The following is a 27,658-nucleotide window of genomic DNA, read 5'->3' on the forward strand; positions in this document are numbered from 1 at the left end:
TTTTGAGAGACAGATTTGACAGGGCCGTTAGAGATACACCAGCTGGGGGGCCGGCCCTGTGGCGCAGCGGGTTAAAAACCCAGCCTGCAGTGTCAGCATCCCGTGTGGACACCAGTTCGAATCCTAGCTGCTCCACTTCCAATCCAGCTCCCTGCTGTGGCCTGGGAAAGCAGTGGAAGATGGCCCAAGTGCTTGGGCCCCTGCACCCGCATGGGAGACCAGGAAGAAGCTCCTGGCTTCAGATCGGCTCAGCTCTGGCCATTGCGGCCATCTGGGTAGTGAACCAGTGGATGGAAGACCTCTCTCTTTCTCTGCCTCTCCTCTCTCTTTGTAACTCTGATTTTGAAATAAATAAATAAATCTCTAAAAAAAATGCATGGGCCAAACATTAGAGTAAGAAGGTGCATACAGAATGGGCCCAGCAGAGAAAGTATCTGAGCCCTGCGTGGTAACCCGGATTTATTGGTTCCCGAAGCTGACCTGTCAGGTGGGTTTTAAGCGACAGGCTTTTTAACCACACTGCCCTTTGTGGGCTATGAGCTGTGTTTGCGTCTGCAGCTCCTGCGGCGTTGGTAGGGACGCAACAAGAGGTGTTTTTTCTGCACATAAGTGTTCAATAACCGGCTGCAGAACCGGTGCCCGGCCAGAGCTGGGGGTCCGGGGGAAGCTAGAGGGAGTCCAGAGGGTCTCGGAGGAGGGCGCGACTCCCTAGATCCTTCTCTTGCTACCAGGGCGCCTTCCCCACCAACCCCAAAGTCCTATATGGAGGTGCCCGAATGTCTGTCGGTGGTCGATGGCGGCGGGGGGTGTCTCAGATTCTAGCGCAGATTTTCTGCTAGTCCCGAGTCCACCCGGCCTGACCCGAAGCGCAGGGTGCGGAGGCGCGCCGGGGTCGCCCCGGGGACCCTGGGCTGGCCCCGGGCTCGCGGGCGGAGCGGGGCGGGACGCCCGCCGGCTCCTGCAGGCCCCGCCCGCCCGGCGCGGCGCCGGCCGGCAGTCGGTGCCGCCTCCGGGCTCGTCTGTCCGCGTCCCCAGCGCTCGGCCGGCGCGGACTCCGCTCCACACCTGGTTCTCTCTGCGGCCCAGACCCGGGTAAGTCACAGCTGCTGCCGCCGGGGCCCTGAGCTCTGCGCCCTGCGAGGACGCCCTAGTCCTGGAAGCCGATCTCAGTCTCCGGGGGCGCAGCGGGCGCGTCCCGGGCGGGAATCGCGGCACGCGATTCACCTGTCGCCTACTTCTCCCGGCTCCTCCTTCAAGCCCTCACCTCACAAAGGCATGGGAGAACCTCTCACCCCCATGGAACGATGAAAACACTTTGCCAATTCTTTATGAGTTATGGGCATTCTCCTGGAAAATTTGGAAAATTCCAAAAAGCATCAAAAGAAAGTTAAGACCATCTCATCCCTTCCCCACTTTTTTTTTTTTTTTCAGACCAGGTGCAATACAGGAATAGGCAGAGGGAGCCTTTGGAGTGGAGGTGGGGGGTGAACCAGGAACGTTCTGGGGCCTTGGCATGGCTCAGTGGAAAGAGCATGGGACACGAAGGGGACTGATGAGATCTGATCTTGATGGTGGCAGTGGGAAAATGGGGACCTTTAGGAAGCCGAGTCTATTGCCCAAAGCATGGCCCCTTTGGAGTGCTGCTGGTGGCCAGGTGGATGTCTCCCATGAGTCCACGTGTAGATTAGGAAGTCCCAGCTCCCTTGAGGGGGGCCCTTGGCCCTAACCAGAGATAGCGGAGCCATTGCTGGTCTGGTGGTTCCTTTAATTCATTTGCAACAAGTGACCTTCCAGGCTTCCCAAGGGGCTGCGGTAAACCTTCTGCCTTCACGCTACCACCAGGTGAGCTGAGGACACTGCCCAGGCACAGAGAGGCGTGAGGACACCAGGTAGGTCATGCCTGGGGCAAGGTACTGGGGAGCAAGTGGGCTGGGAGAAAAGACACACGCAAGAGCATCCAGGGGCTCACTGGTGTCCTCGCCGGCTCCGAGGGCGAGAGGGTTCCCAGGTTGGTTTCGGGTCTGCCCTTCCGGCGGGCGGGTGGAACACTTACTCATGCATTCATGCATGCATTCATGCATTCCATGAATGTTCCCTGTGCTCCCACCAGATGCCCAATGCCTCTCTGGTCTCTTGGGAACAACAGTCGCGGGGACCCCGTCCCCCAGAGCTCGCATGTTGGCGCTAAGCGAGGAGCACAGCAAGTAAGGAAAGTGTACAGGTGATGAGTACAATGGGAAAGAGAGAAAGGGGCGAGTTTCTGGGAGTGAAGGGGAGGGATGGAAATTCTGGTCTCCTCCTAACCGTGGCTGGCTGCCTCCTGGCCTTCCAGGAATGAGGTAGGGTGCAGGTGCACCCACCGCTCTAGGAAACATAAACTTCAATATATAAAGAAAATAATATGGTTTTAATATATGAAAACAAAGTATGTTGCCAGAGGCTTTCATTTGATTACCCAACAATCTTTCCACAATGTAATATATTTTCTCAATTATTTACTCTCATTGCTCCATGGATATGATGTTGAGCAATCACTTATTGAAATATTGGACAGTCTCTGAAATATTCTGGTGCTGGAGGAGAGGCAAAACCAGAGAGTTGGTAACCTTTGGAAGCTTCTAGAAGGAGATGGGCAGACCTGTGCAAGTTACTATAATACAAGTGATAGGAGAGCTAGACACAGCCCTACGAGGGACCAGTATGGCTTCTGAAGAACCAACATGATTTTTCTGAAGATTGGTTGATTTGCTTATTTGAAAGGCAGAGTTACAGAGAGGGGGAAGGAAAGAAAGAGAGAGATGCTCCATCTGCTGGTTTATCCCCCAGATGGCTGCAACAGCCAGGGCTGGGCCAGACTGAAGCCAGGATCTAGGAGCTTCTTCTGGGTCTCCCATGTGGGTGCAGGGGCCCCAGGATTTCTGCTGCCTTCCCAGGCAGGGAGCTGCATGGGAGCAAATGGCTGGGCCATGAACCAGAACCCATATGGGAAGCCGTAGTCATAGGCAGAGGCTTTACCTGCTACACCACAATGCCGATCCCCAGCATAATTGCTTTTTTTTTTTTTTTTTTTTTTTGACTGGCAGAGTGGACAGTGAGAGAGAGAGACAGAGAGAAAGGTCTTCCTTTTTGCCATTGGTTCACCCTCCAATGGCCGCCACGGCCGGCGCACCATGCTGATCCGATGCCAGGAGCCAGGTGCTTCTTCTGGTCTCCCATGCAGGTGCAGGGCCCAAGGACTTGGGCCATCCTCCACTGCACTCCCTGGCCACAGCAGAGAGCTGGCCTGGAAGAGGGGCAACCGGGACAGAATCTGGCGCCCCGACTGGGACTAGAACCCAGTGTGCCGGCGCCGCAAGGTGGAGGATTAGCCTAGTGAGCCATTGTGCCGGACACTTTTTTTTTTTTTTTTAATTCTAGGGGGCAGTGCTGTGGCATAGTGGGTAAAGCCATCACCTGCAGCACCAGCAACAGATCAGCCCAGCTCCAGCCATTGCAGCTATTTGAGGAGTGAGCTAGTGGATGCAAAGTCTCTCTGCCTCTGCCTCTCTGTAACTCTACCTTTCAAATAAATAAATCTTTTTAAAAATTTTCAAAATTTGTTTGAGAGGTAGAGAAACAAAGAGAATTTGCATCCACTGGTTCACCCCCCAAATTGCTCAATGGCTGAAGTTGGTCCAGGCTGAAGCCAGGAGCTGGGAACTTCATCCGGGTCTCCCAGGTGGGTGGCAGGAGCCCAAGTACTTGAGGCATCACTACTGCCTCTCAGGGTGTACATTAGCAGGAAGCTGGGGTCAGGAGTTGGAGCCAGAGATTGAACCTGGCATGCTGGTACTTGACCAACAGCCTCAATGCCTGTTCCCAAGGAGCAGCAGAGTTTTGGCAAACAGGTGTGGCAGGTGCCTCTCTTACAGAAAGCAGCAAAAACCGAAGACGCAGGAAAGTGGGGGGCTTACTGCATGCCACATAGACCCTGTGGTTAGCCATCAGGGGGACCCCGTTTGCCCCAGTTTTCAGAGAAGGAACAAGGTGCCCTGGATGTGTGTCCTGTGCTGACGGTAAGATTCTTCTGCCCTCTTTGTATGTGGCTTCAGCTGTCATCCATTCTCCCTTCCAAAATGCTTGCCCCTCTGGCCACACGGACCGGGTCCCTCTTTCCAGCACACTGGCTCGATTCCCTGAGCACTGAGTATTTAAATTTCCACTCTTCACACCCTAAGCTCCCCATCCGTCCCTAAGTGACAGGAGTGAGAAGCCCCGGGTAAGAGTGTCAGAGTCAAGGGCCCTACCCAGCATGCACTAGCAGCTAACAGAAGTCTTCTTCCCATCTGGGGGGAGTACCTGGCTCTGCACAGGTACATCCTGGTTCCCTGGAAGACCCTGGCCCTGCTCAGGGCACTGATGACTCCAAGGAGAGGGGAAGGATAGGAGACCAAGACAAAGCCGGTTCATTGCCCGGGGGATCTGTGATGCCTCCTGGGCTTCCTTTCTGTTCTGTGTCTAAGATTTGGCTATAGAGTTGCAATAAACATGAAAATAATGTATGATTGCTTCCTGGGAAAACTGACTCAGAATTCACAACTCCGTAAGATCATGTTTCCCCAAATCAGCCTTATCCATAGTTGCTTTCACCCTAATTCTGCTTCTTAAAGGAGATAGGACCAATAACTATTTCTCTTCTTTCTTTCTCTCATTCTCTCTCTCTCTCTCTTCCTTCCTTCCTCCCTCCCTCCCTTCCTTCCTCCCTCCCTGCCTCCCTTCTTTCCTTCCTTCCTTCCTTCCTTCCTTCCAAAGGTAGCATTATAGACAGAAGAGAGAAAGAGACAGAATGATATCTTCCACACACTGGTTCACTCCCCAAATAGCTGAAATGACTGGGGGCTGGGCCAGACTAAACCCAAGAGCCTAGAACTCCATTCGTGTCTCCCACATGGGTTGGAAGGGCCCAGGTTCTGCTGCTTTCCCAGGTATACTAGCAGGGAGCTGGGTCAGAAGTGGAGCAGCCAGGACTGGAACCAGCACTCATTATGGGATGCCGGTGTCCCAGGTGGTGGTTTATGTATCACCATCCTGGCCCCCGAAGTGACTCTTTCAAGCCTGGATCTTTTGCATCTTGGTGAAAGAAAGCTCTTTGGAAGAAATACTGCAGGAATGCTGTAAATAATGATGATTGTTAGTCCCGTTCCACCTGAGCTAAGGCCCGGGAGGCTGTGAGATTTACTTGGGACTGATTAAGGGCTGCAGGTTAGATCCCTGAGCCCTGACGCAGGCATCCTGCAGAGTCCAGCCCCCTCAGAAGGAAGCCAGCAGCCAGCCACAAAGCTGCGAAATCGTGTTTTATACTCTTGTAAAAATTGTAGGGGTAGAGGGGTAGAGGTAGGGGTAGGGGTAGACATAGGAGTAGGAGTAGGGGTAGAGGTGGAGGTGAGAGAGATAGATAGAAGTAGAGATGGAGACAGGTAAGGGGATAGAAATACATGAGAGAGAGACAGGTAGAGAGACAGAGAGATGATAGATGACGGATAGATAATACGTAGATGCCAAACATCTTTTGATGAGGCACTCACTCTCAAGGTTACGACTCTAATTCAATCATGAGGGCGGCTCCCTCATCCCGTGATCACTCCTTGAAGCCCCACTCCGGACACCATCGCACTGAGGATTAAGTTTCTTTTTTTTTTTTTTTTTTTTTTTTTGACAGGCAGAGTGGACAGTGAGAGAGAGAGACAGAGAGAAAGGTCTTCCTTTGCCGTTGGTTCACCCTCCAATGGCCGCCGCGGCCGGCGCGCTGCGGCCGGCGCGCTGCGGCCGGCGCACCGCGCTGATCCGATGGCAGGAGCCAGGAGCCAGGTGCTTTTCCTGGTCTCCCATGGGGTGCAGGGCCCAAGCACCTGGGCCATCCTCCACTGCACTCCCTGGCCACAGCAGAGGGCTGGCCTGGAAGAGGGGCAACCGGGACAGAATCCGGCGCCCCGACCGGGACTAGAACCCGGTGTGCCGGCGCCGCAAGGCGGAGGATTAGCCTAGTGAGCCGCGGCGCCGGCAGGATTAAGTTTCTAACGCATGAACACTGGGAGGCACATTCAAACCACAGCAGGAGGCTTCTTAGAAGTGCCAGTGCCAGGCCACAGCCCAAGTCTCTGCAGGAATGGGGCCAGGGTGGAGGTTCAGCAGGTTAAGGCTCCACTTGGGAGACCAGCATCCCCTATCTAAGCACAGGCTGGAGTTTGGGCTGCTCCCCTTCCGACCCGCCTCCCTGATAATGCCCCTGGGAAAGCAGCAGCAGATGGCCCGAATGCCTGGGCCTCTGCCACCCACGTGGGAGACCCAGATGGATCCTGGCTTCGGCCTCGGCCAGCCTCAGCTGTTGCAGCCATTTGGAGAGTGAGCCAGTCTATGGAATTAACCTCTCTCCCTCCCTCTTTCTCTCCCTCTCCCACATACACTGTCTCTCCCTCTCTCTGTGTCACTGTGCTCTTCAGAGAAATCAAATATTAAAAAAAAAAACAAAACTCTGAAGGCAGGATCCAGCCACTGTACATCAACATCAGTAGCACCACGAAGGTGTCAGAACTGTCAATCTTTAGGCCCCACCCCAGACCTGTTGAGTCAGAATCTGTGGCGATGGAGCCCAACCACCCTCATTTTATTTTATGAGTCTCCCACGTGGGTGCAGGGGCCCAAGCACTTGGGCCATCCTCTACTGCTTTCCCAGGTCAAAGCAGAGAGCTGGATAGGAAGTGGAGCAGCCGGGACTCAAACCGGCGGCCACATGGGATGCCAGCACTGCAGGCGGCAGCTTTATCCGCTACACCACAGCACCAGCCCCAGGCCACCCTCATTTTAACCAAGTGACTCTAAGCCCACTGGAGCATGGGTCCCACTGCCTTATGACAAGGCCTGGGAGGTTTCAAAGCAGATGTTCGAGGGAGTGGCTTCCTCTATCCATAGTCCAGTCCATCGGGTTTTAAGTGACAGTGAACCAACCAGCGTGAACTAATTGCAAAAGTGACTTTTTATGGAGTTACTGTTTCTAAACCAATTACCGTTTGGAACTCCAGAGGTTGCCTGCCATCATTTTAGTCTCACGTGGTTATTACACTGTGAGAACTCCTCCCAGTTGTGGGATTATTTGCCAATTGTGGTCACTCTGGGTTTTGGGAAATAAAATTATATTATCAGTTCAAGCCTTACCTGTTTTCCCAGGCAGGGTTCTATGCACTCATGAGTGGTTTCAAGTCAGTTTTAAAAAATTGTTGTGGCCGGCGCCGTGCCTCACCAGGCTAATCTTCCGCCTTGCGGCGCCGGCACACCAGGTTCTAGTCCTGGTCGGGGCACCGGATTCTGTCCCAGTTGCCCCTCTTCCAGGCCAGCTCTCTGCTGTAGCCAGGGAGTGCAGTGGAGGATGGCCCAAGTGCTTGGGCCCTGTACCCCATGGGAGACCAGGAGAAGCACCTGGCTCCTGCCTTTGGATCAGCGAGGTGCACCAGCCACAGCGCGCCAGCCATGGCAGCCATTGGAGGGTGAACCAATGGCAAAAGGAAGACCTTTCTCTCTGTCTCTCTCTCTCTCTCACTATCCACTCTGCCTGTTAAAAAAAAAAAAAAATTGTTGCGCATCAAGTTTGGAACTGTTACCAAAGGATTCCTGCCTACCCCCGTGGTTAAAATTGGGCTGTGTGTTGGTTTTATCTAAGGATCAGTATCTGGGAATCTCTTGAACCCGTGCCACGTAACCCCTAACTAGTCTTCTCTGCACAGACCCAAATGCCTGTGAATCAGGAAAACCCGCACACAAATGTGCTTCTCATCCCTGACAGATCCCTCCACACAGTAAAGCAGAGAGCCCTGGAAGTCAGCCAGGGGGAGCCAGACCTAAAACCCCAGAGCCCCAGAGCCACAGGCTGCCATTTCCTAACAAGGCGGAAGACCCAGTAAACTCCCACCTGGAACCCCTAATGACCCCCTGCCCGCTGTGTCGGCCACCCTGTGCACTGAGTGGGGAGGTAGCTCCCCGTTTGACAAAGAGGAAAAAGACACAATGGAGCAGGGCTAAGCAACCTCTCTCTCCAGGATCCCGTGGCAGGAGGTAGCAGGGCCAGAGTGCAGAACTGGGGGTGCAGGCAGCCTTTTGAATTCCAAACTCTTTTTTTTTTATTATTTGACAATTAGAGATAGACAGTGAGAGAGAGAGAGACTTAGAGAAGGTCTTCCTTCCGTTGGTTCACCCTCCAAATGGCCGCTACGGCCGTCACTGAGCCAATCCAAAGCCAGGAGCCAGGCGCTTCCTCCTGGTCTCCCATGCGGGTGCAGGCACCCAAGCACTTGGGCCATCCTCCACTGCCTTCCCGGGCCACAGCAGAGAGCTGGACTGGAAGAGGGGCAACCGGGACTAGAACCTGGTGCCTATATGGGATGCCGGCGCCACAGGCGGAGGATTAACCAAGTGAGCCATGGCGCCGGCCCTTGAATTCCAAACTCTTTCTGCTTCTTCGTCATGCTGAGGCCAGCGTTGTGCCCAGACCATGAAAAAGGGATGAAACCCATTTTAGTTTGCCAGTGACGTCAAGGCCACCGGGATGGGGTTTTCAGGGCACCTGAGACCCCGACAGGATTCCCCAGCTACCTGGAGGCAGCTTTATTATCCTCAGACCTATCATGGGTATTCACCAGTAGTGACATCGAGGTGAGGGTGGTGGGGAAAATTCGACTTTCCACATGGCCACGCTTGCTGTTGAATGGGGCAGAGGACTGAGAGGGACAAACGCACAAGCCGAGATACGAAGTCGGCCTCGGGACAGGCTGGTTCTCTCCATTCAAACGAACACAGAGCCACTCGAGAGCTAGTCCACGGTGAAACACATGGAGCGTGGCCGTCGTCTGGTTTCTGTCGCCCGTCTGGTTACCTTTCAAGAGCAGGGATTTGTTCGGCAGATGATTCCATGGTTCCTGGGAAGACCATGACCGTGGGACTGGCCTCCACCCCGCTTCTGGTGAGAGCCCTTCTTGCTGGAACACAATACAGCAGAGGGCGTCCCTGAGAGACAGGGCAAGCGTGCCACAGAGAGCTGCTGGGATAAGAAAGCCCCTCCCAAGCCGGCGCCGCGGCTCACTAGGCTAATCCTCCACCTGCGGCGCTGGCACACCGGGTTCTAGTCCCGGTCGGGGCGCCGGATTCTGTCCCAGTTGCCCCTCTTCCAGGCCAGCTCTCTGCTGTGGCCAGGGAGTGCAGTGGAGGATGGCCCAGGTACTTGGGCCCTGCACCCCATGGGAGACCAGGAGAAGCACCTGACTCCTGGCTTCGGATCAGCGCGGTGCGCTGGCTGCCGGCTGCGGTGGCCATTGGAGGGTGAACCAACGGCAAAAGGAAGACCTTTCTCTCTGTCTCTCTCTCTCACTATCCACTCTGCCTGTCAAAAATTAAAAAAAAAAAAAAAAGCAAACCCCTCCCGGGACAGCTCACTAGTCCATTCACCGGGGCAGGGCCATCTTCCCAAGGCCCCACCTTTTTAACACTGCTGCCCTGGGGACCAAGTTTCCACCACGTGGACGCTGGAGGATGCATTCAACCCCCTCGCACAGGCCCTCCAGGGACACACAGACAGCGCCCCCTTCTGACTCGTCGTGGAAACCAGCAGGAAGTAGCTGGAGGAAGTGTATGATTTTTGTCATGCCCGTAGGATGGTACTGGTGAGGATGTGTGTCTTCTATTGTTGGTGGAGTTAGTGGCCACAGCAAGGTCTGTGTCTGGGGGAGTGGCCAGGTGCTAGCCCTGGGTCCCACACCACAGTGCAAAGTGAGGGAGCACGCATGAGCAGACCACACATGGACCATTGAAGCCCAGAGGTGAGCAGGAAAGAGACTGAGTGTGATGCGAGACCTGAAACCATTGGCGACGACTGAAATTCACACGCGCACCACAGTAGGCTACACCTCCCACTCGAGGAAGGTGTTCCTGTGGTCCTTGGAGGGTGGAGGTGAAAGCAGGGAGTGGAAAGAAGGGGAATCAGTTTATCAGCTGAGCAGGGAAGAGGAGGGCTGTGCACATGCTGTGGCCTGGGGACCACGGAGGCCCACTCTTGCCCCCCGAGGTTTCCAGACACTCTGTGGGTGTGTGCTCACTCTCATGGGTGTGGACCAATGCACCCTTTGCAGTGTCAGCTTGCATTTCTTTCTTTCAGCCTGCTTGGGACGTTCACTCTCCAGCAGTGGAACCCCAAAAGCTCAGGATGATCCCGCCCAATGCCACGGCCGTGATGCCCTTTCTGACCACGCTGGGGCAGGAGACGGCCCACCCACAGGGCAGCAGTGCGACCAGCCTGGCCCGCAGGGGCCCCCTCGGCGACGACGGGCAGATGGAAGCGCTCTACATCCTCATGGTGCTCGGCTTCTTCGGCTTCTTCACCCTGGGCATCATGCTGAGCTACATCCGCTCCCAGAAACTGGAGCACTCGCACGACCCCTTCAACGTGTACATCGAGGCCAACGACTGGCAGGAGAAAGACAGGGCGTACTTCCAGGCCCGGGTTCTGGAGAGCTGCAGAGGGTGCTACGTCCTTGAAAACCAGCTGGCCGTGGAGCACCCCGACACTCACCTCCCCGAGCTGAAGCCTTCGCCGTGAACCCCACGGAGCCCGGCTGCACCCGGGCAAGCCCCACGCAACCGTCGGATCTTTTTAATCAGCGCCTCTCGTATCGGATTCCTCCTGCTGCTTTAAGGGATTGGGGCGAACTCACGACACCACTTTCCTAAAACCCCATCCCTGCTGTTGGACGCTTTCTCCAGTATCCGTCCCTTCCTGGTTCCGTGGAGCAGAGCGCCTGAGAGTGTGGGCTGCGGGAACACGAGTTGCGTTTGCCACAGTCTGTGACGGTGACAGCCAGCAAGGCCAAGGGACAAGGTTCCCACAGGCAGAAGTAGAAGTGATGAAGGCGACGCCCCAGTCCCCTCCACTTCCCCTGTCCCCCTTCCCAGCCACTGGGACTTGCGAGCAGCTCTGACTCGGGAAAAGACCCCTGTGCCCCCAGATGGCCAGAGTCTAGGGCCGGTGTCATTGCTGTGACCACAACAGAGAAATTAACTCCCCGCTGCCTGAAGCCCCTGTTACTTTTGCCTGTATTAAAGGAGCAGAATCACCCTCATAGACCTGTCTTGTAGGACTTGGCCCAAAGGCGGGCTATTCACGTGTTTCTCACAAGCACAGTAGCACTTCTGCCCTTGTCACCGCTATGCGCACTACTGTGGCCCTGCCCGCCGCACCTCCCCTCCCCCCGACCCCGACACACAAACACAGCCACGTCCCACTCACGCAGCTCAGTCTGGAAGGAGCCTGCTTCCTGCAGGGCCGGGCTGGAGGAGCAAACTGTCCCTTTCAGAATAAACCAGGGAGCAGGTGCTCATCACTGTGGGAGGAGGGGGAGGGGCCCTCAGTGCCTCAACATCCCGGGGTTGGGGGAAGTGGGTGTGGGAAGTGGCACCATGTGGCACTAACACAGCTGACCTCTTGGGTGAAGGGTCTGTTTTGGGGGTTTCAGTTGGGCTCCCCCCAAAATATGTTGGCACCCTAACCCCTGAAACCTGGGCCTGTGACCCATTATGGCTGCTGGTGTCTCACAGGCCTGCTGTGGCCTTTTAGACACTTGTGGTACAACTGGGAAGAAGGGCAGGTTAGGGAGGGTCTCCGAGTGCGTGGTGTCTGGGATGTGACCCTTGGTCTCACATTGAACTTGAAGTTCTAGACATGCAGAGGGCTCTCATCACCAGGCCCCGCTCCCCCCACCCACACGGCCGTGCCTCTGAGATCCTGGGAGCTGCAGGCCTTCCTGTCCTTGCGGGGTAGGCCTGGGGCCAGCCGCAGTCCTCGCCTCTCCTCCTCCCTCCCCACTGGCTCTAGAAGGGGCTGAGGGAAAGTGGGGGGCAGGGGGATTGAGCCGCAGACTTTCAGCCACTGCGGCCATCTTTGAAAATCTGATCTCCCGTAGGTGGAGTGCGTGCCATGTGCCAGGCACTATTCTGAGCGGCTTAAAAATAGAAATGCAATTACTATTTTGCCTGCAGTATTTGATGTGCTCACTTGATAGGCCAGCAATGCTTTCTGCAGCGTTAATAAGATTTTTTAAATTAAATCTCTTCATCATGATCTATCGTGTGTGTCTGTTAATATCTTCGTAACACATTAGTTCTCTTAATTTCTAAAAATTGTTTATCGGGGGTCAGTGTTGTAGCATAGTGGGTGAAGCCACCGCCCATGATGTCGGCATCCCATAGGGGCACCTGGTCATGTCCCGGCTGCTCCACTTCCTATCCAGATCCCTGCTAATGTGCCTGGGAAAGCAGCGGGAGATGCCTCAAGTGCCTAGGACCCTACCACCTCCATGGGAGACCTGGGAGAAGCTCCTGACTCCTAGCACTGGCCTGGCCCAGCCCTGGCAGTTGCAACCATCTGGAGAATGAACCAGCAGATGGAATATCTCTCTCTCGGTGTCTCTCCTTCTCTCTGTAACTCTGCCTTTCAAATAAATAAATAAATCTTTAAGAAATCACTTATCTGAGAAACAGAGACAGAGAGCCTCCCTGTGCTAATTCTCTCCCCAATGCCTGTGAGTCCAGGCTGGAGCCAGGATCCAGGAACTCCTTGCGGGTCTCCCACGTGGGTGACAGGAACCCAACTACTCAAGTCATCACCACTGCCTTCCAGGGTCTGCATTAGCAGGAGCCGGGCCTCAAATGCAGGTGCTGTGGCATGGAACACAGGCATCTTAACCACTAGACTAAACACACGACCCACTAGACACTTAGAAGACTGATATCGGTGCTGGGGGAGGGGTTCTCATGAGGCAGCCCCAGAGAGAGAGAGAAAGATCTTCCACTCCCTCAAGTGGTCCCAATGGCCAGGGCCGTGCCAGGCTGAATCCAGGAGCTAGGAGCTTCTTCCGGGTCTCCCATGTGCGTACAGGGGCACAAGCTTTTAGGCCATCTCCCACGGCTTTCCCAGGAGCATTAGCAGAGAGCTGGGTTGGAAATGGAGCATCCGGGACTCAAACCAGCACCCATATTGGATGCCGGCACTGCTTAACCCACTGCGCCACAGCACCTGCCCCAGGCCCTTCTGTTTTTGAGACCAGCTACTGAGAGTCTGCCCTGGGACAGAGGTTCCACCCTGCAATGGGCAACTTAGGCTTTGGAGCCTCCCACAGCTGTGGGGCATCCCAGCGACTCAGTGAAGTTCAAGGTCACACCCAAGGTTGTTTGAAAGGGAAGCCCATAGGCTGCCAGCTCCCTTCAGTTCTAGCCCTCACCCTCTGCCTGCTGCCTCATCATGCTAAGGGCTCCAGGAGGTGGGGACGGATGGACGGCATAGCACTTGGAAAGGCCAGACGAGCACAGACTTGGTGAACACTGGGGGAGGTGGAGACCATGGCTTTGCCGATTGTATTTTATTTTTTGTGTACACTAGCTCAAGTACATATTTTTTTTTTTTGACAGGTAGAGTGGACAGTGAGAGAGAGAGACAGAGAGAAAGGTCTTCCTTTGCCATTGGTTCACCCTCCAATGGCCGCCGCGGCTGGCACGCTGTGGCCAGTGCATCGCGCTGATCCAAAGCCAGGAGCCAGGTGCTTCTCCTGGTCTCCGATGGGGTGCAGGGCCCAAGCACTTGGGCCATCCTCCACTGCACTCCCAGGCCACAGCAGAGAGCTGGCCTGGAAGAGGGGCAACCGGGACAGAATCCAGCACCCCAACCGGGACTAGAACCCAGTGTGCCAGCGCCGCAAGGCGGAGGATTAGCCTAGTGAGCCACGGCGCCAGCCTCAAGTCCGTAATTTTTAAAAATGAGGAACCATTTAGGAATACCAGAAAACTTAGAGTTAAAAATGATCCTAAAATCATCTACCCGGGACATCCAGATGTTCGCTTAAAGAGACTTAGAGTCCAACGTATGAACCAAGCCATTACCAAACCAAGTAGATTGAGGCAAGGCAGAAAGCAGCTACATTGCAAGGGGTGACAGAACAGTGCCCGTCCTCGCACCTGCCGGCGCATGTGGACTCCCCTCGGGACGGGCCCTCACCCTGTAGAAGCCACACAAGGGACAGCAATCAGCTGGCAGGCTGAGAGGAAACCATGGGCCACACAGTCTCCAAACCCAAAGTGAGGCTGTGAGTGCGGAACAATGCACGTGGCTGTCTCCAGACCGTGCCCTGTCTTAAATCCACATCCAGAGCGACTTCCCTATGGGCAGAGGAGAGACATACACGTGAAATCAGGCAAAGGGAGACCAGCAAGGGCTGTGAAGGCTGGAGGACCAAAGAAATGTGCACGGAGCTGTGAGTGGACGGAGCAAGAATGGTAAATGCTTTAAGTATGTAATCACTGAACACACACACACACACACACACACACAATCTCATTCCCTGCCAAAAACATCAGCGGATGTAGATCCAGGGGCCCCTCCAGTGCACTGGTCCATCTGTCTACCGGAGGTTAGCCAGGCAGTAGCCAAGGATCACAGATATTTCCAGAATTATGCCCCCCTCTGTACCTGTGTCGGGGAAAGAACTCTGGGTGCTGCTGCCCCCTGGTGGTTCTCAGTGCCCAGGATCCCCGAGCCTGTGTGGCCGGGCAGGATGACAGCCTGGGGCTGAGGTCAGTGGGGTGTATTCAAGTAGCTAAAAACTCCCTTGGGAGGCTGAAAGTCTATTCAGCTGTCAAGTTCAAGGACAGAGGACCACAGGCACTGCTGTGGAGTGAGAGGATGAACGCTTAGAGAGAGGAAGCCATCGGCAGGTACACTGTGCAGCACCGGCTCTGAGTCGTAGCTCAGAATCCTTGCAGAGTCTGAAGGAGCTGCTGGCCTCCCTCCCCTCTTCCGGGAATAACTCTCCATCCCCCTTCCTGCCCTTGGGGAAGAGTCCCTCACTCAGATCTGATCTCTACAGTCGGTGGGTGGCCCAGAGTGTGGCACCCGACACTGGATAGGTAAGAGGCAGAGCCCAGGAGAGGGGACCATGCACACGGTGCAAGGTCGCACACGGGGTGCACCGAGGAGCGTGGTGGACGAGGGGGGCTGTGGGAGGAGTCTTTGTGGGGGGTATACGAGGGAAGATATTGGAATAATGCCACCTGGACTGGCAGGAAACTGCGGGCCACTGTGCAGCCCCGGGAGTGAGGAGAGCAGCTTTGCTGGGGGACCTGGTCTGCGGGAGGGAGGAGATATGCTGTGAGGCCACAGGAGACCCCCCTCCCCCACCCCGAGCTGCACCAGATGTCAAGGTGTGAGGTGTCAGGTGGGTCGTGCCTTGGGTCCAGCCTCAGGGTGTGGGGAAGCAAATCCAGAGTCCGTCCCCTGGCCCAGCCCTCAGTCCCCTGGGCCTGCAGTGGGGCTGGGTGGCCCAGCAGAAGGGGTGCTTCTCTCCAGGTTGCACTAAGATCCCCCTTGGGCTTGCAGGCCGCAGCCCTGGCACCCACCTGCCCCCGTGGGCAGTAAGCCTGCAGCCCACACAACAGACAGCCCTGCAAGGATCATGGTTGCCACTAGGGGTCCCCAGAGCACAAGAGGCGCCATGATAGGTGACAAGGGGGAGCCGTGCACAGGTGGGAGCAGGTCTTGACAGCTTTGCTATTCCCGGACATCATGTCCTCGGAATCACATAGACTGTAGCCTTTGCTGGGTGCGCTCCCTTCACGCAGTGAGATGAGTTTACTGCTTCTCTCTGTCTATTCAAGGCTTGACGCGTCTGTTCCTTTTTCACTGCTGAATAATCTGATGTCCGTGTGTACTGTTGTTTGTGTATCAGCTCACCTTCTTGGAAGGACATCTTGATTGCTTCCACGTTTTGGCAACTATGCATAAAGCCTTCACCAATACACATGTGCAGGTTTTCACAGGGACATAACATGTTCAAGGCCTTTGGATGAAGGCCGAGGAACATGACTGCAAATATTACTATAAGACTAGGTTGAGTTTCATTCATGTAAATCTGCCACGCCGTGTGGTTGCAGTGTTGTGCATTTCCACCCCAATGAATGACACCCTTGCCCGTCAACATTCTGGGTTCTGGCCATCCTAATAAGTGCCTGGTCTGCTACATGTTTTTGTTTTATTGGGCCACTGATGCACCCATTCATTTACATCCTGTGTTCATGCTAGAGGCACATTTGAGTTCTTTAAATTTATTTATTTATTTGAAAGCGAGAGAGAGAGAGAGAGAGAGAGATCTTCCATCCACTGGTCCACTCCCCGGATATCTGTAATGGTCAGAGCTGGGCCAGGCTGAAGCTGGGAGCTTCATCCAAGTCTTCTACATGGGTACAGGGGTGCAAGCACTTGGGCCATCTTCTGCTGCATTCCCAGGCGCATTAGCAGGTGGCTGGATTGGAAGTGGAGCAGCTGGGACTTGAACCTGCGTCCATATGGAATGTTGGCGTCACTGGCAGCAGCTTACCCAGCATGCTATGATGCCAGCCGCTACATTTGTGTTCTTAAGACGAGACCCTATGGACCACAAATCCAAAAATACTTACTATCTGGCCCTTTGCAGGATGAAAAGTGAGAACTTCTCTTCTAGAACCATTCTGATTTTCTGACTTTGTGTCCAGACTTTGCAATGTTGACTCTGTGGAGACACAACCTAGAACATGAAACCACAGAAGCCCAGGTGAGACAGGACCTGGCTAAATATACTCCAAGTTCTTTGCAGGAATTTTGTCCCTTTCATATAGAATACCAGGATTCAGGATTTTTTTTTAAAAAAAAGGATAATAACTACAATAAGTCCACAAGTATGCACCTTAAGTGTTTTTGATTGCTTTTGTATTTGCTTCTGTACAAATCCACATCTTAGCATCTTCAGCTAGAAAAATATGGCAGCTCCCACAGGGCTGTTTCATCAGCGCCCTCTATTGAAAATTCTTGGGCACAACACCCAGGGAACACCACTGGGGTAGCTCCACAGAGGGGGCCTGGTTGTTATATCAGCCTCTTGCCACAGGGGGCGCACGAGAATTCCGTGGGTCCTGACACAGCCTAGTGGTGCTAGCGCCCAGCAGTCCACACCAGTACCAGCCGTGCTGAATCAGAGGGAGAATGAATTCCTGGACTTTGGGATAAGGGCAACCTGCACGTGCAGTTTGCTTTGCTGTGTTGCTTCTGTCTCTCGTGAGGCAGGGGATGTCTCCTGCACAGGGGAGCGCTCCTACACTGTGTGCAGAGATGGAAGCTTGGGAATAGGATTTAAGTCAGACTCAAGAGACGTAGAAGCAGCTGGTTTCCTGCAAAGAATTAGCGTTTTCACTGTAAATTGCTGACTCTTGAGAAAGGGCATTTACCCTTCCATGGGGAATAGACACTTGACCAAAATAAGCAAATAAACCACTGACGAGGCTACAGCCAGAGTGATGAAGGGATTCCTGTGTCTCTGATCAGATACTCAATGCTTATTCAAGAACGCCCAGCTCTTCACACAAGCAGTGCTACAGCACAGGGGTCTGCTCCGTGCGTATCTTTCCCTCTACTGAGCAGCATGTTGAAGGCTGTTCTTCATCAGCCTACGGATCTCTGCCTCTTTCTCTTGATGCCTGTCTGGGAGCCCATTGTGTGCGCTTCCATACTGCCTGCAACCAGCACTCTCTTTGTTCAGAATTGTTTATGGATATGCTTACTTGAGAGGCAGAGACACAGACAGAGGGCTCCATTCCCGGGCTCACTCCCCTAACGCCCACCATGGCTAGGACTGGGCCAGGCCCAAGTAGGGAGCTGAGAACTCCATACAGGTCTCCCATGTGGGTGGCAGGAACCCAATTATTTGAGCCGCCACCGCTGTCTTCTGGGGTCTGCATTAGCAAAAAGCTAGAGTTAGGAGCCAGAGCTGGGTATTGAACCCAGGGACTTTGATAGGGGAAGCAGGTGTCTTAATCCCCAGGCTAAATGCCCTCTGCTAAGCAGAGGTGCACATGTATGTGGCTCCCAATCTTTTGCCTTACAAGCACTGGCAATGACTAACTCCGTACCCACGTCTTGTACACACACTCACAACTAAGTCCCAGTTTCCTAGAAGATGAATAACTGGTCAGGAGGTATGGGTGCTATAAATCCCAATACTGCAATTATCCTTACTAAGGATAATGATAATAACTGGGTTCCACGAGTGGTGACCATGTGATCTGACCACTGTTTGGACACTGTTCTGAGTGCTTTGGACCTATTAACTAAGCCATGGGGAAGGTCCAGTGAATGGACCCATTTGACAGACTCTCCCTACTTGTCTGTTAGGGACACGCTGAAATCTCTCTCCTTCTAATCTTCATTTGTTTTCCTTTTCTGTGACTCCTTGTTCAGTGCTTTGACTGTCTTTCCTTCGAGCTGTTGATCTATTTTTCAATGCTTAAGAAGTTTTTCTGCTTAAGACACCCACAGCCCCGAGCAGAGTGCCTGGGTTCAAGGCCCACCTCCGAATCCCAACCCCAGCTTCCTGCCGATGCAGACCCTGGGAGGCAGCGTTGGTGATGCAAGTCACTGGGTCCCTGCCCCTGTGTGTGGGAGACAGGGATCAGCCCATCCCAGCCCTGGCCTCTGTGGGCATTAGGGCGACAAACTAGCAGATGTCGCAGCCTCTCTCTCTCTCTCTCTCTCTCCCCTTTCCTTCTCTCGCTCTCAAATTTTTTTTTTAAAGAAATTTTGAGTTTATCATTGGAAAGGCAAACAGAAGAGCAAGATCATTCAGTTTAGTTCTGGAAATCAAAACAAGAATGAACAAAAAGCAAATAAACCCTCTGTTGGTGTTTTCATTGAAATTATACTAAATTTGTAGATTAATTCAGGGAGGAACGTAAATGGCTCTTTCTATCCAAGATGAAGAAATGTATGTTCACTGATTCAAGTCTTTCTTTGTGCCCTTGGGTTTTCTAAATTTTCTTCGTATGGATTTTGTGTTTATTATAGTCTTGGGTGTCTCATCTTTTTGAGTTCCACTGTAAATAGAATCTTTCCCTGGGTCAGACTTACGGGGTTGCTGTATCCATGCTGTTCTTGGAGGTTGACTTTTCAATGATTTTTGTGCCCACTCAGCACCGTGAATCGTCCCACTGTTGCCCACAGCTTTGCAATCATCTTCGGTGATGATGTTTCCGGTTTTGCAGTCGGCCTCCACGCCTGTGCAGTCGCACAGCTCATTCCTCGGTGTGATACTAAACAGCAGGGGTGGTAATGGGTGAGTGTGTCTTACTCCACATCATACGAGAGACGCTGAATGTTTCTCCAATGAACACAGGGTCTGGTTTCTAATTTAGCACCTTACAGAAGTGCTTCTCTTCATGTTGTCCAAATTTCAAAAATCAGAATGGAATTGTATTTTCACCAGTAGCTGTCTATCGTCTATGAAGATGAACTATTTCTGTAATAATGAACTTCCTAATGTTGCAGAACTCTTCCTTTTTTTAAACAACTTCATTTTTTTAAACTCTGGCCCAGCTCTTGTTAATTTCTTTTTCCTTTCATTTTAACTTTTAATTAGTTTTTAACAGATACAATGTGATTTGTGGATACAATCATATTTTTTAAGATTTATTTGTTTCAAGGGCAGAGTTACAGACAGGCAGAGGCAGAGAGAAAGAGAGGTCTTCCATCCACTGGTTCACTCCCCAGATGGCCACAATGGTCGGAGCTGTGCCGACCTGAAGCCAGGAGCCAGGAGCTTCTTCCGTGTCTCCCATGTGGATGGAGGGGCCCAAGGACTTGGGGCATCTTCTACTGCTTTCCCAGGCCACAGCAGAGAGCTGGATCGGAAGTGGAGGAGCCACGACTTGAACCGGCGCCCATAAGGGATGCCAGCACTGCAGGCCGTGGCTTTACCTGCTATGCCACAGTGCTGGCCCCTGTGGTTTGCAGGTATTATGTGTCGGGGTGGTGATCACTGAGCTACTAACACCAGCAGACTAACCTGAAGGTTCTCTTCTTTCTCTAGAGCAGTTGGCACACAGTAGCTCTCTTCTCCAGCCGACAGAGGTTTACCAGTAGGATCCACTTGTGAAACCACTGGGATTGGATGTCTCTGGCTGAATGATGTTTTACCAAGTTTTTCACCGTTTTCCATGGTAACCGAAAGTCTCTGATCTTTGAGTCTCTCGTGGGCCCAGTCCTGCTCATTTCTGTTTTCCTAGAAAGTCATCCACCGGGTCGTGGTTTCCAAATCCATTTGCCCAGCACAGAGCAGAGAAATGGAGGCACGCTTACTCGAGTTCCCCCACATCTCGGGTTATTGTGTCCACAGTTCTTGTGTCAGACATTTATTCTGTCCCCTTATTTCTTTATCAGGGCAACTGATGGTTTGTCCAGTTTCTTCTCTTTCCCCAGGAACCAGATCTTGGGTGGATTGTTACTGTATTACTTTTCTGTTTCTGAATTCTGCCCTTACCCTTACCCATTTGTTTGTTTCTTTCCTTAGGATTAGTTTGTTCTTTTCCTAAACCTGTGGAATTAGGTGTTTAATTTTTAAAAATTTTAAAGCGGCTCTATTGAGATATACTTTACGTCTGATAAAATCCATACATTCTGGGGGTATAGCAGATGATTTTTAATAAATTTATACAATTGTGAGCCACGGCCACAATTCAGTTTTAGGAACTTTCCGGAGCCTCCCACAGTTCCCTTGGGCCTCCTTTGTGTCCCTGGTCAGGCTCCCAGCTCCTGGAAACCCCTGCTGGAAATGCAGTCACACCACCCGGGGCCTCTTGTGCCTGGGCTCTTTTGCTCGGCGTAATATTTTCTTTTTTAACTGTGTTAGTAGGGATATAGGCAAGAGTGATATTTGCTATACTCAGGCAGGTTTACTACTGAAGCGTATTCCTTATAACAGGTATTCCACGTGCTACCCGCTGCGCCACTGGGCTGGCTAGTATCCCTTTGCAAGGATACACCACAGTTTGGTTTGCCTTGATAGTTGATAGACATTTAGATGATTTCTGATTTGGGGCTGTTATGGAGAGTATTTACATGAACACTATGTACCAGCCTTTGTGTGGACATCTATTTTCATTTTTCTTGCATAGATTCCTAGCAGTGAATTGCTGGTTCTCACGGTAAGAGTATGTTGGACTTCCTAAGAAGTCGCCTGTTTTCCTGAGTAGCTATTACCATTTAGCGTTCCACCAGCAATGAATGGATCGAGTTCCTGTGTTCTCCACATCCTGGCCACCGCGCACTGGTGTCATTTTCCACACGATCGCTGTGTGAGTGAGTGTCAGAGATGTGTCGCTGCGATTTCGATTTCTATTCCCTTAATGACTCATGACATTGAGCCACTTTTCAAGTGCTTATTAGCCACTTGGTGGGGCATCGATTTGAATCCTTTTCCTACCTCTCCTCGGGCTGTTTGTCCTCTTACTATTGAGTCGTAAGGCTGTTTCATACATTCTGGATGTAAGCCCTTAATCAGCCATACATGACTTGCAAACGTTGTCACCCAGTCTGTGCAAAGTGTCTTCAATTTCTTGACAACACACAATTCAGCAGCATTCAGGGGATCTGCAACGCTGTGCAACCGTCATCTCTCTCCAGTTTCAAAACATTTTTGTCCCAACAAAAGGAAACTCCACACCTATAAAGCAGTTACATCCTAGTCCTCCTTCCCCTAGCCCCTGGCAACCACTCATTTGCTTTCTGTCTCTGTGGACTCGCTTATTCTGGGTATTTCTATAAATGGAATCATGTAACACACCACCTTCCGGATCTGGCTTATTTCACTTAGTGTACCGTTTCCAGCGTTCATCCATCTCCTAGCCCTTCTCGGCACTTAGCAGTCTATGGGATGAATGCCTCTTGTTTTGTTTATCCATTCATCCACGGATGGACATTTCCGTTGTTTGCATCTCCGGGCTGTGGCTAAGAACAGCCACGTACAAGAATTTGTTTCCCCTGGACACACACCGAGGTGTGAGCTGGTGGACAGTAGGGTGGCTCCGTGATGAACTTTTCTGAGAAATTACCAGACTCTTTCCGTAGCAGGCGCACCATTCTGTGGGCCAGTGGTAGGTGAGGGTTCCAGTTGCCCCACACCTGCTGGTCTCCTTTTCCGCTTGCTCGTTTGTTACATGGTATCTAACTGTGGTTGGATTAGTTTCTCATCCATTACTAACCACGTGCTTGTCCCTGTTGGTTGGAGAGGTTGTCTCCAATGGCAGCTTTGCATGGTGCAGTTGGTTCCCTGCGTCTCAGACACTGTGTACAGACTACCTTATGGTGAGGATGACATCAGAGCAACGCTAACTCTCTGCCTCCCCTGATCACCCTTCCTGAGGACGGATTCTCAAGAGGCGTCTCCTCTCCTGCTCCCATGTCCCCTGTGTTACCATCTTACTTCTTTCCTTTAGGATGCAAACCCAAGTTCTTTGACTTTTAATTGTTCGCTTACTTGAGTTTTGTCTCCTCCTTTGGACGTGAGTCCCACAAGGGCAGGGAATCTGTCTTGCTCTCATTTGTGTCCCCTGCACTGTCCCAGTGCAGTGTCTATAGGCTTATAGCAGACACTTAATAGTTTATGAGCAACTATTTGAGTGAATAAACTAAAATTAGTGGGGCTGGTCTTGTGTCATAGTAGGTTAAGCCTCCACCTGTGGCACCAGCATCCCATACGGGTGCTGATTCCTGTCCTGGCTGCCCGACCCAGCTCTCTGCTGTGGCCTGGGAAAGCAGCAGAGGATGGCCCAAGTCCTTGGGCCCCTGCACCCATGCGGGAGACCTGGAGAAAGCTCCTGGCTCCAGGCTTCAGATCAGCTCATCTCCAGAAGTTGTAGCCATTTGGGGAGTGAACCAATGGAGGGAAGACCTTTTTCTGTGTCTCTCCCTCTCTGTCTATAACTCTGCCTCTCAAATAAATAAATAAATCTAAAAAAAAAAAAAAACCTAAGTCTAATTTTACTCAAAATGACTTCCTTCTAGGATCCTTGTGATAGTGATAGATATAAGGTCCTATATTTACAAACAGCCATATCTTTTCAGGGGCTACTGTCCCAGAGTACCACAAATGAGATGGCTCAAAACAACAGAAATGCATTCTCTCACAGTACAGGGACCCACTCGTAGGTGTCGGCAGGCCGCACCCATTCCAGAGCCCCAGAGGAGACTCTCCCCCACCCCCTCCAGGTCTCTCCCAGCTGCTGGTCCACTTGGAACCTCAGAACCTCTGAGCGTCCCTGGGCTTGTGGCCACACGGCTCCGATCTCCACCTCCGTCTTCACTTGGCTTCTTCCCTGCACCTCCGGACGTCTTCTGCTTTCCTGTCTCTTCCGTGGACACGTGCCATTGCGTTGAGGTCCCGTCCAGTCCAGGATAACTCCTAGTGAGATCCCTGTCTCACTTCGGCAGAAGCCCTATTCCAAATGAGGGAGGCCACATTCTGAGGATCCAGCTGACCTATCTTTTGGGGCGACACCACTCAACCCACCGCACCCCTCCAGGAGAGCCCTGCATATTGGAGAGGCCCCCAGTGACCACTGGCTGCCTCCCGCCCTGTTTCAGACCTCATTATCTCCAGCTGTGGCTATGCCCACAGCTGCCTAGCTGGCTGCTCTTCAACCCATGCCCCACAGGGCAGCCTCAGTGGCCTGGAACCAGGCAGCTTTTGCCTTTGGCTGAGCTTATGCTATAGACCCACCCCACCCCTGGCCCCCACCCCGATGCTGCTGTTAGTGCCACCATGGGTTCTGACCCAGCCAAGCCCCTCAGAGCCTGCCTCTGCAATCAGGAAATACCCCTGCTCACCTGCCCCAGGGACAGCGGAACTGTCAAGGCTTGAGTCTGTGTGGCACCTGCCGCACCTGGGGTGCAGGAGGAAGTGATGTGGACCCACAAGGAGAGGCCAGGATACCAGTGGAAAGATCCGAGGTGTCCTCTGGAGCCAACCCTTTGGGCCAGCTCTGCGCTGCCTCACTCTAAAAAACTCGAACCAGGGAACTCTCCTTGGGGTTTCTGGTTGAAATGCGGCTCTGCAGCCCAGAGCACCCTGGTCGGAACCACACCCATACAGTCAGGGCGCACAGGGTGTGATGACAACATAGCTTGCTGCTTGCTCCCTCCCCGTCCCTTTAAAACTGTTCTGTGGGCTCCCCCCAGCCAGGGGTTGCATGTTCTCCTGCTCCATAGTCGGGCAAGGTTGGCAAACAGGGTCTCAGCTCAGGAACTCAGCTGTACGGCCTCCTCTTGCCATAACCACGACTCAGGGCTTTAAGGTGCAGCTCCTCCCCCTCCCAGCCCAGGCCTGCACTAGGATGAGGGTGGGGCTTGTGGGTGGGGAGTAAATGGCATGTTCTCCTGGTTGCAGCTCTTCCACCCCTGCCCTTGGACTTGTAATCGGTGGGTTCAGCTCTCCCCAGGACAGAAGCCGGGCGAAGGGAGCACAATGGGACTGACTAAGCCTCACTTGCTTGCCTTGCAGAATGGACGCCTGGCAAGCAGGTGCCTCAAGCTAATGGCTTCTGTTGGGGGCATGATCTTTCTTTCTACCTTTTCCTTCCATTCTTCCTCCCTCCCTCCCTCCCTCCCTTATTTGCTTCTTTTTTTTTCCAGAGTCAGATAGAGATCCCACCCACTGATTCTCTTCTTGAATGCTCCCAACCGCGCTGACTAGACCAGGCTGAAGTCAGGAATCTGGGTCTCCCACATGAGTGGCAGGACCCAAGCCCTTGAACCACCATCGGCTGTTTTCTAGGGTGAGCGTTCGCAGGGAGCTGGAGTCAGGAGCCCCGCAGTCTGATATGGGAGGTGGGCGTCCTAACTGCTGGCTCAGACACCTGCCCCTCCTCAGTACCAGCCAGCCGCCTGCACAGGCTGGGGGTCAACAGTGGCCAGTTGGGGGCAGCAGCAGCAGGGGCCTGGCTGGGGAAGCAAGGCTGCCCAATCCACCCACCCTGGGCAGAAGCACCCTGGGGTGCTGGTCTACCCAGGAGGCCTTAAGAGGGAGATAAAGGTACAAGGTCCTGTTCGATGGGCGATTAACTGGGAGAAGAAGTGAGGTGCGACCATGGCCGCCCCCTTGGGCTTGCAGCGCTCATGCCCTCACGAATAGTTCCCCTGTTTTTACATCACAGGGATGCAGCGACTTGGCATAGCCGCCCAGGAGAGGTGATCAGCCCCCGGCTGGCAGGGCAGTGAGCTCTCCTCCCCCCAGTGGAGATGAGCAGCCGCGCCACTGAAAGTCCCTAAGTGCCAGAGCAGAAGACAATGAAGCCCAAATGGAAAAAGTGACATAAAGTCAAGATGTGTGAAACACACAGATCTGCTTTCTAAATGTCCCCTGGAAGGTTGTCCCCACCCCCACCCCACTCCGCCACTCCCCAGCAGAGGGGGAAGCGTCTGGAAGCTGTGTCCCTGGCCAGGAGAGGCAGTGGGTGCTCCCCCCACCCCCACCAGGGCTCCTTGGCCTCATCTGTGGCTCCTCCTGCACTGCAGGGGGTCGGAGCTGGCCCGAGCTTGCCTCGCCCGGAAGGTTCTCCCAAGAATGTCAAGTGCAGACGTGGGTGTTTACTGTCTGACGTTTTTCAAACGCAAGCACTTTGTTCTGACTTTTCGTGGAGACTCAGGTGCACAGCGTCACTGCCTGGGCGCCTGGTTTAGACGTGTCCTGAGCTCACGGGCTGCTCGGCGGACCCCCAGTCGCCAAGGCCCCTCTGGGAGAATCAGGTCGCCAACGTCAAAGGCTCCAGAGGAGGCGCGAGTTCTTCCTCCCTAGGGCATTGCTCAGACGAGTCTTTCCGGGCCGAGCGGCTCTGCTTGATTGCGTTTAGGTCAGGGTCTGTCTAGACTGAGCCAGCGGCCTAAGGAGTCGTAACACGAGTCGGGCGGTTCCTGGCCCTCGTGGTCGGGCAGGTTGTTCCATTTCACTGTGGTGTAAACATTGCGGAATGGCTGGTAGTTACTGTCACCCGTGCTGCATTGGAGGGGAGGCCGCTGCACAGCCTCTGCAGTGACCATGAACTTGACCCCTCCCCCTAAACCCCTGGGAAAGAGAGCACTCTTCATTAAATGGTACCATGGGGCCACGGCCATGCCAGATATACAGAATCCTTTTCAAAAATGGTGTTTTGTGTTTTTCCACGTAAACCTGAATCTTTGTTTCTCTCTGCAGACCAGAGCTTTTGGTGTTAAAGAAACAAGAGGAAGAGGTGGATAAGAAAGTCCAACTCACACACCAAGTGCACACAACACAAATACACAGCCCTGTGGGTCGCCCCAGGCTGATTAACACAAACAGCACCAGAATCAATCCCACCCCACCCACCCACCCACACACACACACACATCTGGCTTCAGCCTCACAGGACGGGCACCTGTATCCCGATGGCTCACATGGGGCTGAGCGTGGGCAGCAGGGACAGTGAAGCTGCCAGTCTTCCTGTTTCCACGGGCACTTCTCCCCAGCCAAGACCCCCACCCCAGCCCTTCCAGCTAACTCTACCTCAATCCCAATGTGGTTTGTGACTCGGCTATGGAAAGGGAAGAGCCACTCCTCACAGCCTGGCCCAGGAGCCCACTGCTCCCCAAACCCTGAGGGGAGCCCCACACCCATCAGCTGCATCCCCCGACCTCCTCTCTTCCTGCCAGGGTCCTAACCCAGGAGCCTGTCCCAAGGGAAGCTGGTGGCTCTTGACCATGGAGTCTATTGATCCTGTGACAATGGTGCTCTGGCACTCCTGGCCACTGGCCACACCTGCAACAGGTGCACAGTGAAGGACTCAGGAACCATGCAGGCTCTGACCCAGGGAGCCAGTCTCAGGGACAGCTTCCTGCCACGGCAGGCCTCAGCGGGACCTGGAGGAGCTTAGGCTCCCTAGCAGCAGTGCGCTCTGCGAAAACTTCCTTTGACTGAGATCCTAACAAAGCCAAAGGCCGGAGAGTGCATCGCCTTTTCTGCTGAGCCAACCCAAGACAGCTCAACGCGGATCCTCTGATGACCCGAATGAGAGGAAATTCGCCCACTTGCTTGCCGTCTGCTGAGTTTCTGCCTGGCACTGTCCTAAAGCTCTTGGGCTGTGACATTACGCCCCGCTGACGGGGCTCCGGGCAGTCCAGCTGCAGAGAGAGGGGCAGTGGTCACTCACAAGGAAGAGCCGTCTTTTCATCATCTTTCCTTTCCGTGCAGCCGCTTGAACCTGCCTCCCCCTGGTTCAAGAACAGGACCCCCTCCCAGAGTGTGAGTATCCCCCAACAGAGCAAGGATGGACAGTTCTAGACGCGCCTTATGCATTCACATTATCATTCACATCATCGGGTGACAAACGCAAAAGAATGTGGTCAATGGACTGTTTTTCAAATGATTGGATCTTCTCTAGTTCTTAGGTGGGTGTAATTTACATGCATTGGAATGTATCTCATCATGCTCTAGGAATTTCCAGAACGTTCTATGAATGTATGCATGTGTTGTGAATTTAAATAAGTTCTCTTACTTACCTTAATGGTGCCCTTGTTGGGTTGATTTGCTGTTTCCTCTTTTAATAATTACAGAATTTCCCTACTTCTTTGCTAGAGGGTCTCAAACCACTCCATCAACAGTGGTACAAAATTCCTGATGGTCGCGCTGCTGCTTATGAGTGACTAATTATATGTCATTTAATCCGTTCGTCCTGGGCTCTATCACGTGCGGTTTGTACAGTTATTTTTAGGTCTTTTCTTCCT

At 53.2% G+C, this 27,658-nt stretch overlaps 1 protein-coding gene across 4 annotated transcripts; it reads left to right on the forward strand.

The window, feature by feature from the left end:
* The first annotated feature begins 978 nt into the window (after positions 1 to 978).
* On the forward strand, positions 979 to 12,136 carry KCNE1 (potassium voltage-gated channel subfamily E regulatory subunit 1). Of its 4 annotated transcripts, none has more exons than XM_008274922.4 (3): positions 983 to 1,092; positions 1,843 to 1,889; positions 10,178 to 12,136. In XM_008274922.4, the coding sequence occupies exon 3, from the start codon at positions 10,226 to 10,228 to the stop codon at positions 10,616 to 10,618; it is 393 nt and encodes a 130-aa protein (XP_008273144.3). In that variant the 5' UTR covers positions 983 to 1,092; positions 1,843 to 1,889; positions 10,178 to 10,225; the 3' UTR covers positions 10,619 to 12,136.
* Positions 12,137 to 27,658: the final 15,522 nt, after the last annotated feature.

This window comes from Oryctolagus cuniculus, chromosome 4 (assembly GCF_964237555.1).
Source record: "Oryctolagus cuniculus chromosome 4, mOryCun1.1, whole genome shotgun sequence".
Classification (NCBI taxonomy): domain Eukaryota; kingdom Metazoa; phylum Chordata; class Mammalia; order Lagomorpha; family Leporidae; genus Oryctolagus; species Oryctolagus cuniculus.